Here is a 17,053-nt window from a genome sequence, read left to right as displayed (position 1 = left end):
TCACCCTAATAAAGGCTAATAAAGTAAAGATTACAAAAACACAAATGCTTGATCAAGGGCCCGGCCGCAAAATTACGAATCCAACTATGGCCACGTCAAGACCCGCCCTACGAAGCAGCTCGATTGGTTGGGGTTAGGCATTAGGACCTGAACAAATGGGGTTACGTTACCTTGCATAAGCATGGACGCCTGGCCAAAAAATGCTATTGAAGGGCGGGTCTTGGCGTGGCCATAGTGGGATTCGTAATATGGATTTCGGGCTAGGGGCAGAGAATCTAAACTCTAACCTCTACTGGCCTACTGGCCCACACTGTAATGCGTTTTCTCAAATGAATCATTATTTTACGCTATTATGAAAGATGTATGGCATGTCTCAAATAAACTACTGCACACCATAATGTTATTGTGCTTTTAAGAGTGTGTGAGGGTCTTTTAGGTCAGAAACAAACTTACAAAAGCAGCACCTGAGTCCTGCTGCCTAACCTATTATCAAACCCAGTCAACATGATTTTAAGAGTGAAAATCAGATCCAGTCCCACTAAATAATAACTTCTATTATTTCTAATTCAGTTCAGTTTTCACAAAGTTTTTGCACTCCAGAAAGTCTTATAGACCTGGTGCATCAGATCATAAACTGTGACAGAACCCAAAAGTCCTGCACACACTGTTACCGGTGCTGTTTGCCTGTATAATTGTAACCTGATGAAGGTTAGAGGACCGAAACATTAATAAAATTAATATAAGTGATCAACAATGATTTTTTGGTGTTCTTTTCCAGATTAATTTGCACTGCAAGTATTGTGCATACATTTAAACAAAAGACTGGGAGAAGACAGTTGACATAACTCTTGGACTTATCATTCTTAAAAGGCATTTCTTTGAAGTGGGTTTCATATGATAAGTAGTACATTTGCTCAAGTAGGCTACTGTACTTCAGTACAGTTTTGAGGTGCCTGTACTTAACTTGAGTGTTTACATTTCATGCATCTTTTTACTTCTACACCACATTCCCCCCCCCCCATTACATACAATACAGTACAATACAATCAACAAACACTTACATTTTATGATTTAATTAATAACAGATGCCTTATTATTAAATGATCCATAGTTTAGGTTGAACATAGAACGTGTTTTGAACAGACACTTTTCATTTGTTTTGTTGCACGACATGAACAAAAAGTCACCAGAAACAAAACATTATCCTTTGGCTTAACTGAAAATAGTTGTGATGAAAATAGTGCCTGGTGTACTGCAGCTCACTCTGTGTATTAATACTCTTGGAAAAAGCTACTGTATATGTCATCAGTTTTGCTCAGCCAGCTGTGATGAAGATGGGGCCGGTCGAGGTTGCCCACAGTCTGTGTGGTTTTAACAGCTCCTTAAAAAGAGACTCAGAGGATTGTGGACGTCCATCCAACAAGCGTGTAATGTTGATCAACAAGAATGAAGACAGAATTTTACAGTTTAGTCAAACAACATGTAACATTGAATGTGCATGTGAAGAGAAATGTATTTACAGTAGGTCTGCACACAGTACAACTATTTGTGAATATGTCCAACTATCTGCTGCAGCTTCTAAGTCTTTCTGTGTGATGAATGTACCCGACAGTGTTGCATAAAGTATGAAAGCAGTATTTGAAAGAGGATTTGATCATGTTTTTAATGTGTAGCTGAGATCTCAGCACCTATTGGAATAAATACACTGACCTCGGTTAGTAGATAAACATAACCTCAGTATTTTTAATCTTACAGAAAGTAATATTTTCAGTGCATTGCCTTATCACATTGCTGCAGTCTTCCTCTTAAACAGGCAGTGCTAACAATATACACTCAGATTTGTGCTACACTGTTACTGTACTATTTAACAGTTATCTCGGCATCTGGGAAATATGCAGTACCTTTAGTTGTTACAGTTGCCAAAACCATTATATTTAACTTTTATTTTGCCCTATTGCCTTATGAACATACAGTTGACCAAATGCTTAACCATAATAACAATGCCTTACTGAACCAAGAAAAAACAGTCTTGTGGAGTTTTTAATAGCAGAGGGAATCAATTCCTCCCCAGGAGTTATTGTTGATAATAATAATCTCCATTTACCTCCAGTGTGGTTACAACACAGATACTGTACCTTCATCTTATCTACCAGCTGTGTGTGTGTGTGTGTGTGTGTGTGTGTGTGTGTGTGTGTGTGTGTGTGTGTGTGTGTGTGTGTGTGTGTGTGTGTGTGTGTGTGTCGACATTTCTCCTCGACAAACTCCACCATGTCTTAGCCTTTTTGCTGCAGTGTAAACTTTCAGTCCGTCAGTTTCAGGTCTGCAGTCAGAACCCGGCTGACTGCAGACACTTACACTTCACACTCAGTGTGCTAAAAACTAAAAATAATTTCTAATGTCACAGTAAATCCTGTCTTTGTTGTGCATATGAGCTGTAAATTCTAGCATATCTTTCAAATAAACATTACTTTCTAGAATCATCTTAATGTTTATGGTGTTTTTTTATTGCCACTGTGTGTAAGTACATTGGAAGGAAAACAGAGTCAAAATCATTGTATGCTTACAAACATTTTAATTCAGATACTTCTGATTACTGGCTATAAAGCATACAGTAGTATATTATACATTAAGGGAACATAATCAGTTTGTTGTAATAAAAATATTGTTGAAATTGGTAACAATTTACTTGAAACCCCTTAATTCAGCATTTATAAGCAAGTAATGTAGTTATACACATATATAAAGACATTTTTAAGTGTTGATTAATATACAGTATATATATCCTGCTTTTAAATGGCAACAACCCCATTTTTTCACAGTATGACTCTATTGTTGTTGAGACCAAAGCATGCCATAATTGAAATGAAAAAATATGTTAAAAGCAAAGGAAATGAATAAAGTCAACAAAACTTAAAACATTAAACATTCAATGGCGCGTTGCACCATCTTTTTTATCACTGTTTCTTTGCGGGGGAGAAACTGCCAGCGATGAAAACCCTAGATGATGATTGGCTGCTAAGGGAGGGGACAGTGCGTAGACCCTGATAAATGTGAAGTTTCATGGTCTCCCCTGACAAATCATCAATGGCCAGGAACCTTCAGCAGACACACTCTATTGCTCCCACCCACACACATTTTACAGAAGTCAAAAGTTCCTTTTTCACTTTACAGTCAAACAGTGGGCCTTGTTTATTTAATTTTATTTGACACAGCTGAAGGCCTCCGAGAGTAGCTCAGGTCATAAGTGTGTGCTATACAATAAGAGAGAGGGACACATCTTTTGTTTTTTTCGTTGAGCGAGAGGAAATTTTGAAACATTGTGCAATGGTGCCGCAAAAGTTTTGAAAGGTTGTGAGAACGTTTTTGCTTGCAAAGCGTCTGAGAGTTGGTCCATTGGAGAAGAAGTCTCCATGTTGCATCCACACAGAATGGAGAGCTATCTCATCCCGCCTGTAAGTATAATTTATTTGTATTATTATGTAAACTCTCTGGAGACTTTCAAGCATCTAAAGCTTAAAATAGTTCCTTGAGTAGTTTGCTTTTTAATCCAGCATTAACACATTTAATAATCAAGAGGATGGACTATGTGTTGTTTTCAAATTAAACAACTTAATGTGAGTCTACTTCAATTTGAATACAGCACACAAACTGTAAGAGTCTTTTATACTACGGGCGACACGAGAATGAAACTCAAGACGTCTTGAGAGTTTCAGAACAGCAGTGGCAAGAAAAAAAAGGCATTACTATAACACAGTTATTGCTAATCCTTAATCTGACTTACAAATGAAAACATATTTAGACAATGTGAACATTTTGGAGAAGACAAATGGTGTGTATTTGTATTTGCTTTAAAGGATTAAATAAGTAATGATGTAATGTGTGATATGTGCATCATACACGCTATCCAGTAAAATGTTTTCCTTTCAAAAAATTTGGTGGCTAAAATTTTTTTTATTATTTGCTATTGCAGCACTCAGAAGAAATGTACGATCCTGAGATCTACAGACATCAAATTACAGAATATTACAATCCATATGTCCTTGATGCAGATATCCAGGCAGGTGAGTTTTACTTCAACATGCATTTTCTCCCATGTGAACGGTGTTCCAATTGACACTTTTTCTTTTAAATTACAGTGAGTGAAATTTAAATGAAAATCATTTTAAAATACAAATGAATGATGGTGATTGTGGGGGCTAAATCCGGCAACATAAATCTTGTTTTTAACACAGCGCTTTTAATTTTTATCTAAAAGAAAATACTTTTTAGTTATCTTGTCTTAATCTTCAAATGAATCACCATGAACTGATGTGGTGACACTGTCTTTTCTGGTGCCTTGTACAGAAAAAGCCTGCAGTGTGTGCAGCTGGAGTGCACCACATTAGGGTGTATGGAACACAGGAAACAGATGCCATTTCTTTCGGCCGCTACAACTTACAGACATAGAACAAACTTTTGCCCCATGGGGTTTTGTTGATACAAGAGAGGTGCTTTACTTTCCCTTGTAATCAACTGTTTTGAATATTGCACCAAAACAATCTAAATAGGTCTTTTTCTGACCTTATAGAAAAAACCACCCCCTCTAAAAAAGCGCCAGTTCACGTTGTGATAAAAACAACTTATCTAAATATTTCATATCTATATCTAATATCATAAAAAAAATACAAATGAAAACACTAAATATACTGAAATACCAAGCCGTTGTCGTACAGTGTTACAGTGGATGTGTGACATGGCTTTATTACCTAGCTTGATTCGTTAGTTTTAAGAGTATACAATGGTAGTAGTTTCAGTAGTTTGCATGTGAAATATGTATTATTTGGCTCTCCTTTTTCCCATAGTTAAACTTTTTTTTAAAAATAGGATGTGTAAGAGAGTGCAAATTCAAAGTCAACGGCTGTGGCAACACTGCTAGTGAGGCATCAAACAGGAAATAGCTTCATGCTGAATTCTATATTATTTACTTCATTTCACATGGTTTATGCAAACTCAAGCACTATGAGTAAGCAACTCATCAAGTCCAGTTAATTTTGACTTAGTTGTTTTAGATATCTTATGACAAAGATGAGTTTAAATAGACATACAGCCTAGCTTTTTTCATGAGTCATCTCTAACTGTTTAAACATGTATTTCTGTGATACCAAATTATTTTAAAGGCATTTTCATGACTTTTGTATGAAGCTGTGTGTTCTAGATAACCTTGCTGTGGTTCATTTCTTTCTTTTGTTACAGGAGATAATGATAATGATAATAGAAACAACAAAAAGCTTTGGCCATTATGCTGTTTCTCACCTCTCTCTCTCTTCAGATCACTGGGACTACCACCCTCACCCTCACGTACACCCTGTAGAGTTTGAAAACCTCCAAGAGGCCAACTTCACAGAGCTGCAGAGTGTGCAGGCTCTCCATGGGCCCAGTCTCATACGACACGACGGCATACGGTACGACGCAGAAAACCTGCTTGATCCAAACCTTGGGGCACATCCACACGTGTTACAGCAACCAGTAAGTCATTCTATCAACCAACAGAAGCATATATTAAAGGAATTAACAGAAATACAGTGCGTCATGGGTGCGTGTAGCTGCACACAACAAACACGGATTCAAATACAAATAAATCAAATATATGTTATGTTATGTACTAGTCAGGGGCTTCAATGCAATGACTGTAATCACTCATTGTTCAAGTGATAATGACTAAAGCAAGGCTTTCCTTATCATAGTGTAGTACTTATTCCACTAAAGTAAATGGAACATACAACTGAAGATTGAAGGGAAATATTCTACAGGCTTTATGACCTTCACACACACCTGTGAATCTCCAAATATCCTTCTAGCTCACTGCAGCCATCTTGGAACTCAACATAACTCACAGTTGGTTTTCAAATCAAAGAGAACATTCAGGGAATCTGAGGCCTTTTAGGGTCATGTGAAAAAAATCAGGAAGTGAATCTGTGAGTTACAAGAAAAACAAAATTTTTGGGTTTTTCACTCTTTTTATTTCAGTTTAAAAAGGACATTTATTTTGAATAGTCTGAAGGCTAAATTAAGCTCCCTCCGTGTCACAACTGCACGCTCCACCCTTCCAGTTGTGAACCAGTGAACCAGAAGAGAGATATCTGGTTTTGGACTGTATTAAAGTTCAGTATCTTAAACCAAGTCAACATTTTCAAATTTGAAACCTCCCACTTCCACTGTGGAAACTTCCACTTATAATTTATTGGGTCCAACATTACAACCTCTTGTTGTGCAAATAAGCAGAGGTGAAAAAGGCAAAAGGCACATTTATTCATAAAAAAAACACTTTTCCAAGGTGCTTTACATGCATTTAAAAGAAAGAATATGGACTTCAAGAGTATATTTAAAAGAAAATGTACTATACTAATTCACTGCTTACATTTTTTTCTTGTTTTATTATTATTTATTTTAAATTCTAGTCAAGATTACAGGCTACATATGCCAAATACATCTGGCTGAACACACCTTCAATTTCTTCATTTGGGGTCACAGTGAGGCGAAAGGTGTCATAGGTTTAAATATTTCACACTGTCTCATGTAGCGTCAGTAAAGGGCTGAAACAAGCTGATACAGTATATGTAAAGTAGTTAAATATCAAAAATAAAGTATATTCCGTATGATAAAACATCTTTAGCAGTACTCACACATGTTGTTTCCAGGAGTAGATGATTTTCAATTTGAAAATTGCATTTAATTTCATGTATTTTTCTCATGTGCATCTAGCACTGCTATGAATATATATACACATACATACATACACACATACTGTATATATAAAGCTGCCATTTTTACAACATGAGGAAAATGTGTTTGTGTGTGGAAAATAGAAATGGTGTTAATGCATGTTCATGATATGAGAAAACAATGTTAAAACCACAGCTCGCACATTGAATTCACAAGAACAATGCTCCCTTCGTAAAAGTTCTGCATTCAAAACGGTACTTGAGTAAAAGTACAGAAGTATTAGCACCAGGAGTGTAATTATAGACAGTGTAGGCAATATGGTTGCACTGATGCCCATGGGTTGGGGGGCCTCTGACAGAGCAGGCCCTCCAACAATGTGTTGGGCAGAGAGTGAGTGACTTACTAGTGATTCTCATTGCCACCTCAGAAATACACCTGTACTGAAAGAACTCATGTTAAACAAACTGCCATTTGCTATGCATGCCCTGCTTTTCATTTTTCTTTGTAAAATAGCCAGTAGCAATTTATAACAAGATGATTTGAAGATGACTTATTCTACATAAATTACAAAAACTATAAACTACAAAAACTATTCAATTACATGCAGGGGTGCAAACTGATCAGGGGTGAAGAGGTGTCAAAGATGCTGCAGGAAGAATGTTTTTTAATATTAGCTTTAAAATGGATTTACAGTTGATTTTATCATGAGGACATAGGGAAAAAATTCAACCTAGAATTTATGTAATTACTTCTACAAGTGTTAAGAGGACATCTGTTCAAGGTACTTTCAAAAATAAATGAACTTATCGGATCAACACGAATCACACAGATGACCTGTTTTAGATTTAAAATGGCGATTTTTGCTGAAAGGTGTGTTGTTTCACCCCTGAAATGAATAATTTCTTATTTTCTTTGGCATTTTTTTCATATACAGCTATGCAATGATGAATGCTGGGTAATATGTATGTTGATGTTGTCCAATGTCAAGTCTATATTTGATCATGTGACGATACAATAAACAGTAGTTAGTTTAGGTGCAAAATCTGTCAAGACTGACTCAGCAAGCTGAATGCCTAATGGTGTGTGGGTTTCCTAACTAGTAACCAGTGTTGTAGTCGAGTCACCAACTGTCTAGTCCGAGTCCACGTCAGAGTCACCAAAGAAGAGTCTGAGTCAAGTTCAAGCTGAGTCACCATTACCTGAGTTTGAGTCTGAGTCGAGTCATGAGTCACGAGTCCAGAGAATAGCGACTCGAGTCGGACTTGAGTCGGATTCGAGTGATTAGAAATTAAATATAATTTAAAGCTATAGTGCGTAGTTTCTGTTGCCACCATGAGGAATTCTAAGTAATGACAACAAACTTTTCCACATGATGCAAGCCTGATAACCAGTTGCTAGAAACTCAAGGAGGAAACGATGAATTAAAAAACATGAGTGACTCTTCAAAAGAGGTAATTATTTTATAGTTTTTATGTCCTCTTCGTCTCCAAAGGTGACTGTTGCTGTTGTTCACTCAAGCTTCTGCGCATGAGTCGCGAGACGGCACCATTTTGTAAAAATAGCCATACTGAGAAATACAGAGAGAGCTTTGATGAGCTGATAGTCTTAATTAGCTTTGTATCAACGCATTTGGCAATGGCTTGAATGTATCGGACATTCATCATCATAAAATTGTTGCGCACTATTAGTTTAGTTTAGTTTATTTTAGTTTATTTATTTTTTTCGGCCATCTGTAACTCACAACAGTCAAACATACATAGGGACAAGAACAAGACCGAAAAGGTGTAAGCTGAAGCCAAAGCTTATTACACCTACCCTTTTTACATAAAATTATATTTTTTCATACAAAAATTAAAGTACAGAAACTAAGTATACACTATATACCCCAGTACAACACAAGAAGTCCAATACATTTTGTGCACCTTCTGGTATTCACACTTCTGTTTTATATTTGTTAATCACCTTATATTTAAATACTTTTTAAAATCTGTTGATTGTGTTACACTTTTTCATGTCAGTTTCTAATTCATTCCACAGTTTAACTCCATACACCAAGACACTGCTTTGTTTTACATTTGTTCTGCTATTTGGTCTAGTAAAAATACAGCTTCCCCTCAGTTCATAATGGCATATTTGGAACAGCCTTTGGATACAGTCTGGCAACATACTATTAAATAATTTGTACATTAGAGATGCTATTTTAAGGTCTACAAGTTCACTAAATTTACCTGTAAATGTATAAATAACTGATTTGTCGATTCACGATAATTTGCCCTATTTATAATTCTGATTGCTCTCTTTTGCAGTAAAAAAAATTGGATTTGTAATTGTTTTATATGTATTCCCCCAAACTTCCACACCATAAGTTACATAATGGAAGTATGAGAGATTGATATAATAAATGTAAAGAATTTGTATTAAGAATATATTTGGTTTTATTCAGAATAGCTATGGACTTTGATATTTTAGTTTTAATATGATTAACATGTGGTTTCCAACATAATTTATGATCAAGAATAACTCCCAGAAATGTGTTAACCTGTACTCTTTCTATTTCAATATTGTCTAACGTAATTTGTCTAGGCTTCTTAAAGTTCCGATGTCCAAATATTATGTATTTAGTTTTATTTATATTCAAAGACAGCTTGTTAAGATTAAACCATCGTTTTAAAGAATCAAGTTCAATTTCCACTGTATCCAAAAGCTGCTCAAGGTTTTTGCCAGAACAAAACAAATTGGTGTCATCAGCAAACAAAACCAAATTTAATATTTTAGACACATTACAAATGTCATTTATGTACAGTAGAAACAATTTAGGACCCAGCACTGATTCTTGTGGGACCCCACATGTAACCTTCAAAAAATCTGACTTGCAGTTGTTTAATTGGACATATTGATATCTATTTTCCAGGTAACTACTGAGCCACCGATGTGCTACTCCCCTAATCCCACATTTTCCCAGTTTGTTCAATAATAGTTTATGGTTAATTGTATCAAAGGCTTTTTTTTTAGATCTATGAAAACGCCTTCCTTATTCATAGCTGTAGATATTTGTTCTATTAGCTCCATCACTGCCATCGTAGTTGACCGGTTTGATCTGAAACCATATTGATGTTAACTCAGTAGATAATGTTTTTCTATAAACTGATCAAATCTATTAATAAAAAGCTTTTCTGATATTTTTGAGAACTGTGGAATAAGAGACATCGGTCTGTAGTTTGAGAAAAGGTGCTTATCTCCATTTTTGTAGATGGGAATGACTTTTGCAATTTTCATGTGATTTGGAAATATGCCTGTTTGTAATGATTGATTAAAGATATGAGTCAGGGGTTTCGCTATACTATGTACAATGTTTTTAACTAAAGCCATGTCAATACAATTACTATCAGTGGATTTCTTATTCTTGAACTTATTTACCACTTCAATTAACTCTATTTCCTCAATTCTCCTCAAAAAATGGTATTGGCATATATTTTAATAATATTTTCATTTATATCCTCTCTTATTACTATTATATAGGTTTAAGTATCAAAGTAAAAGTACTCATAATGCAGAATGGTCCCTGTCAGTGTTATATTTCTATACGAATGGGTCATTATTAGTGATGCATTAACATGTAAGCATTACTTAGTTTATGCATCATGTTTAATAAACTGATCATATGATATGATCTGAAAAATAGTAATTATGGCTGATAAATAAATATTTCCCTCTGAAATCTAGTGGAGTAGCAGTATAAAGTCGCTTAAATGGAAATAGTGTAGTACCTTAACATTCTGTTTAAGTACAATCTTAGAGTGAATGTACTCTCTGAATTTAAAGCTCTAGTGCGTAACTTTTTTATATTAATGAACGTCCATTACATTCAAGCCATTGCCAAATGAGTTGCTGTAAAGCGAATTAAGACTATCAGCTCCACACAACTCTCTCTGTATTTCTCAGTATGGCTATGTTCACAAAATTGTATCGTCCGGTGACTTTGGCGCACAGAATCTTGAGTGAAGATGATTACCTCTTCTGAAGAGTCCATCATGTTTTATTTAATCCTCCGTGTCCTCTGTGGCTACCATGGTGGCTACTAGCAACTGCGTGGGGGAGGGTGCGCGATCACGTAAAGGGTGTTTTACAGTAGACGCATCCAAGGTGGCGCGCGACATCGTGACGTCAAAATGATGTAATATCCGGCCGACGCGTCCGATTTATGGCGTGCGAGCCGAGGTCGCTTACGACAAAGCAGAAACAGGAGGCCTGAATGAGTTCACCAACAACCGGATGCCAGGACTCTCAGAGTGACTGCAAGTCTCTCTGGTAAACTTACTGGGTTAAGATGAGTTCTTTTATGGTGAATGAAAGGCTTGATCTGACAAAGTAGGTCACTGAATCAAATCGAAGAATTGACGGCAATGCTGCTGCCAGTTCTGCCGTTGTTTACCTCTTTCTTCTTCTTCTAGTTCGTAGAAAGAGAAGCGTCGGTAGCTTTTGCTCATTAGCGCCACCGCTGTTCAAGAGAAGACTGCAGCTAGTGTCGCGACCACCAGCGCAAGTATAAATAGTCTCAGCGATTTCATGTCATCACATATGCTCGGCTGCGGTTACTGTAAAACGCACTTAAGGCTTGTGTCATGTGGACGACAGTGTTGTTGTCATTACTTAGAATTTCTCATGGGGGAAACAGAAACTGCTTTAAGCAACAATTGAATCACTATTTATCTGTTCAGTCCCAGACTTGTGGGACTGAACAGATATATAGTGATTCAATTGTTGGGACTGGTGCATCATGACATGTACCATTTTTTTGCTTTATCATCTCCCAAAATTTCCAAACTCTTTTGCAGTAATTGCATAACTAAACAAATACTGATTAAATATGTAACATTCTCTTACAATATAGAAAATTGTATTTTTTCCAAAAACTAGCAAAAACTTTGACTCCTGTGTTGTAGGTACCCTTCTTCCCTCGGGCTGTGTATCCACCACACGTGTCCCAGCGCAGCTCTGATGATGAGGAGCATGGAGGACGAAGTCCCCCACTGGAGGTGTCTGATGAGGAGTGTCTGAGAGATCGAATCCCTTATGTCACACCAGGAGAGCTGGGTAAGGATATAGATTTTATAGGCCACATCATATGTGCAGTGAGGGCAACACTCCAGCTTTTTACTGAGCACTTAACACATATACTTTAGGACAAACCAACTGTGCTGGCCATGTGAGGATTCTCAATCATCCAGGTCATGGTATATCTAGAAGTGCTAAGTCACTAAGCAGTGTCTAAGCAGTGTTGCAGCAGTGTTGTTTTCCACGCATTGGGTTGGTGGAAGTTTCACATTGGGTCAGCTTTGTGTTCTGATTCTGAAATACCTTTGTAAATATTTGCATGATTTTCTTTTTTATTCACACGCCCCTGTAAGCATTTCTGTGGCAGTGATTGTATGTCATCTTATAGCACATTCGCCGCATCAAAGCAGCCTTGAAACACGGTTCTCCATATGTGTCCAGCTCAGAGCATCTCAGTAACATGTTCTAAACAAGATTAAACAGAGAGGCAAAATGTATGGTCCTTAAATTGCAATGTGTTGCAAGTTAACCATTGCAACAATCAAGTAGCGTGGAAAGTCTCCAAACTCAGAGAACTGTGGTTACTGTATGTTACTGTCAATGACAGTTTTCATCATTTGACTGTCAAGTAACTTTCCTGTAAACTAGAATTAGATTTGATTTTCTGTATTTGGTACAGACAGACATTTGTAGAAACGTATACACTTATCTTATCTTAATGTTTAAGAATTTGAATAACCTATTTCAAAAAGCGTTAACGTGTCATCAACTAGGTTTATCACGTAGCACCATGACAATGTGGAAAACAATAAAACAATGACTCAGGATCTGCCAGTATTTCTTAGAATTTTAGACTTTTCTTTAGCCACTGCATTGTCTTACTATGTTACTTCCAATTAAAGATGTAAAATATATGAAAAAGAGAGACAGACTAAACAAAAATTGTGCCTTTGCTCCATGTATTTAATTTGCTTCATGTATATATATATATATATAAACTGATATGGTTGGTCTAGACTGGTTGAAACTCACAAAAACAAATGAACCACCTCATTTATAGTGTCACTACTGTGCCACAGCCAATATATTAGTTTTTAGAATTACAAGTTGTTGTTGTTGTTGTTGTTTCTTCTTTTTTTTATTCAACAAGTAATAAAACTATATAATGTACATAATGAATATCATTACAGTGCATATCAGTTCAAAATGAGTAATGTTGCAACTCTCTGATGTTTCCAACAGGCAATAAAAAGAAGATCCGTTTGTACCAGTTCCTGTTGGACCTTTTAAGAAACGGCGATATGAAGGACAGTATCTGGTGGGTGGACAGAGACAAAGGGACATTCCAGTTTTCATCCAAACACAAGGAGGCTCTTGCACACCGCTGGGGAATCCAGAAGGGAAACCGCAAAAAAAAATGACCTATCAGAAGATGGCTCGTGCCTTACGCAACTATGGCAAAACTGGAGAGGTGAAAAAGATTAAGAAGAAGCTGACGTACCAGTTCAGTGATGAGGTGCTGGGGAAGAGTCATCTGGAGAGAAAATATATGTAGGGATTCTGAAATGTCAAGTGTAGAGGTGTAGTTTCTGGTATTAGATGCTTAATCAAACATGCAAGTTGCATTTTGTGAATAGCACCTATACTGCTGTACAGTGGGATCAACAGCTAATTGTGTACAGTCAAAATGCAGCAGGGAAAAGAGAGAGGGAGGGACGTTGCAGTTACACTGTATGCATCTTAGACCCTGGGTTACTGTGCTCCCAGTATGCATTTCTAAATATGTGTGCACACATATCAGTGCATATTCTATTTGGAAAAGTCTGTTTATACATTTCAATATTATTTTCAAGTTTTTGTTTCATAACATGTAACTAGTGAAAGTTGAAAGGCGTAAGTCCTCTTGTGGGTACTATGTGTAATACTGTATGTATATATAATTGCAATTTCATATTTAAAACACCAAGGAGACACAAATAAGTCATTAATGGGATAGACTAACCTTGGAGGACCATTATAAGACCATTACTATGATTATTTACATTACAAATGTTTTGTAAAAATACATGAAACTCTGTATGTTATAATTAAGAATTGCTTAATAAAGCATGTGTATAGTAACTGTTTGTAAGTGATAACATCTCACATCAGAGGTAGAACACAAAGAACAGGAAGAAGAAGTAAGCATTACATGAAGTTGTATTGTTTTAGGTTCAGAGATGAGGTCTCTTACGTTTCATTACAGCTATAAAGATAACTAGATAACTGGTGAGCTGGTGGTGTGAGGCTAACAGAGTGCCCAAAGTGACACATCTGGAGTTTTCAGCTTAAATAGTTAGTATACAACTATGCACTGCAGCTTTGCATTCAGCTCTTTTGTCTGCATTGAATACCGTAGTTTCTTTTGAATGGCTTGATCATGTTACAGTAACGTATCTCTGTGTTTTTCTATAGTTATCATAGTTGTTTTGCTATTGATTAGGAATCTGTCTGAACACTATGAGGCTAATACAATGCTTAGCAACTTCACAGCCATCATACCATTTAACAGAAAAATAGGTTTACCACATTCCAAAACCACTTTTGCTGATGAAGTTCACTTAAGTAAAATATAATAAAGCAACACTAAAACCATAAAATAAAATAATAATATATAACACAAAACAAAAACACTGCCATAACAAGGAGTAATTAATTGCTAAAACGTGCAGTGTGTAAATATAAAAACACTACAGCACCTGGTGTCCCAAGAGCCAACAGCTCCCCTCAATGGTCAAGCTGTAATTGATACCCAGAACAATACAATACAATACAATACAATGCAATAGATCTTAACCAGAGCTGGATAATCAGTCTTTTTACTTACTTCCATTCATTAAAAGGCAGGGATGGATGAGTTCTGAGTTTGTTAGAAAGGACAGTAAATACATCACAACAAGGGCTCCATAATAAATCAACTTAATCAACAAATGTGGCTCTCTGTTCAAATTCTACAGTACAGCACTGGTCATTGCTGTGGTCTAACTAAAACCACTTCCCCTAATTTGATGACTGGTCCAGCTGCCATCTGCAGGGTTCAGTTGGTACAGAGTATGTTTTCCAGATTAAGATCTCAAAGCCAAAGATTGAGATTGAGGCTGCAACACCAAAAGTCTTGTGAGACGAGATCCTCTTCTCCTCGGCGTCTAATTTATGATGATTAAAGTCAAAAATATATAGTATATTTACATACCTTAGTTCATATGAGATTTACATACTGTAGGTGTACAGTAGTATGGTATAGTTTAGTATAGTGTAAAGTAAAGTAAAATATAGTAAAGTATAGTAGTATAGTACAGTATGCAGTAAAAACTAGTATAGTATATATATATATATATAAACACAACTGTCAAAAGTTAGAACACCCCAATTTTTTTAGTTTTTTACTGAAATTTTAGCAGTTCAAGTTCAATGAATAGCTTAAAATGGTACAAAGGTAAGTGGTGAACTGAGGTTAAAGAAAAAAGTAAGGTTACCCAAAATTGAAAAATAATGTACATTTCAGAATTTTACAAAAAGGCCTTTTTCACGGAACAAGAAATGGGTTAACAACGTAAGGCTGTTAAAGGTTGAAGAAAAGTTGGCGCTACCAATTCCCACAGGTCTTCCAACTTGTCTGGATTACTTACAACCCCCTCTGTTTGTATAAAAGTATTGTTGGAACACACTGTGGTACCATACCCTCGTGAGCATTATTTGAACAGTATTGTACTGCAGAAAGTAGTGTGTTGCCATAAAAATGGCGGGAAAAAGGCAATTAACAATGGAAGAGAGACAGACTATCATAACACTTAAGAATGTTGATCTTTCCTACAGAGAAATTGCGAAGAAATTCAGTGAGTACAGTATTCTTCACCATCAAAAGGCACTTAGAAACTGGGGGAAACTCTGACAGGAAGAGGTCTGGCAGACCCAAAGCCACAACAGAATCAGAAGACAAGTTTCTGAGAGTCAACAGCTTGCGTGATAGGCGGCTCACAGGACAACAGCTTCAAGCACAGCTTAATAGTGGTCGTAATAAGCAAGTCTCACTTTAAACTGTAAAGAGAAGACTTTGAGCTGCAGGTTTGATAGGTTGAGTTGCAGCAAGAAAGCCATTGCTAAGACGTCAGAATAAGAAAAAGAGGCTCGCCTGGACCAAGAAACATCGTCAATAGACTACTGAAGACTGGAAGAAGGTGTTTATGGACTGATGAATCAAAATTTGAAATCTTCGGTTCATCAAGCAGGATTTTTGTACACCGTCGAGTAGGCGAAAGGATGGTTCCTCAGTGTGTGACATCAACTGTCAAAGATGGAGGAGGAAGCGTGATGGTCTGGGTGCAGAGTGAAAGGCACCCTGAACCAAAACAGCTACCACAGCATTTTGCAGCGCCATGCAGTACCCTCTAGTATACGCCTAGTTGATCAGGGATTCATCCTACAGCAAGAAAATGACCCAAAACATAAGTCCAAGCTATAACAGAACTACCTAAGGAAAAAAGAACAAGATTGTAAGCTTAAAAACATGGAGTGGCCAGCACAGTCACCAGACTTAAACCCCATTGAGCTGGTTTGGGATGAACTGGACAGAAAAGTGAAAGCAAAGCAACCTACAAGTGCCACACATTTATGGGAACTTCTGCAACAGAGTTGGGAAGAACTTTCTGAAAAATATTTGATTTCCATTGTAGAAAGAATGCCACGAGTGTGTTCAGCTGTTATATCTGCCAAAGGGGGCTACTTTGATGAGTCAAAAATTTAGAATAAATTTTGGTTTATAAATTGATTCCATGATTTATTTTTTAACTTAAATTGTTCATTTGTTCTATTCTTTCATTTCAGTAAAAATATAAATATATATATATATATATATATATATATATATATATATATATATATATATATATATATATACATATATGTTGTAAAATATAGTATAGTATGTAAGGGATAATGTAGAGCGAGCCGGTCATTATTTTGAATCAGAACCCCGACGGGGGGGGATGCAGGACCCTGATGCGAAGCTCCATATGAGCATAAATATTGATGATCAATGATAAATGGTCTGCTATACAGAAACAACTGACCACTGACCGTAGAATGCCGTGATTGACCAATCAGAATCGAGTATTCAACAAGGCTGTGTAATAAAGTAAAATATAACATAGTATGGTACAATATAGTATAATAGGTCTATATTATCGAAAAATACAGTCAAATATAGCATAGTAAAGTAACGTAAAATAAAATATATAGTGCAGTACAAAGTAATGTA

General features: G+C 36.3%; 1 protein-coding gene across 1 annotated transcript; it reads left to right on the top strand.

Annotated features, from left to right (window-relative positions):
- The first annotated feature begins 3,039 nt into the window (after positions 1 to 3,039).
- spi1b (Spi-1 proto-oncogene b) lies at positions 3,040 to 13,878 on the top strand. Its single transcript, XM_028579331.1, is given in 6 exon segments — positions 3,040 to 3,452; positions 3,971 to 4,061; positions 5,309 to 5,505; positions 11,646 to 11,796; positions 13,000 to 13,166; positions 13,169 to 13,878. Coding segments are annotated over 6 exon segments (792 nt in total). The 5' UTR covers positions 3,040 to 3,410; the 3' UTR covers positions 13,313 to 13,878.
- Positions 13,879 to 17,053: the final 3,175 nt, after the last annotated feature.

Source organism: Perca flavescens, chromosome 1 (assembly GCF_004354835.1).
Source record: "Perca flavescens isolate YP-PL-M2 chromosome 1, PFLA_1.0, whole genome shotgun sequence".
NCBI classification, from domain to species: Eukaryota; Metazoa; Chordata; class Actinopteri; order Perciformes; family Percidae; genus Perca; species Perca flavescens.
The sequence above is the reverse complement of the archived record's forward strand: the minus strand, read 5'-3'. Positions and strand labels throughout refer to the sequence as shown.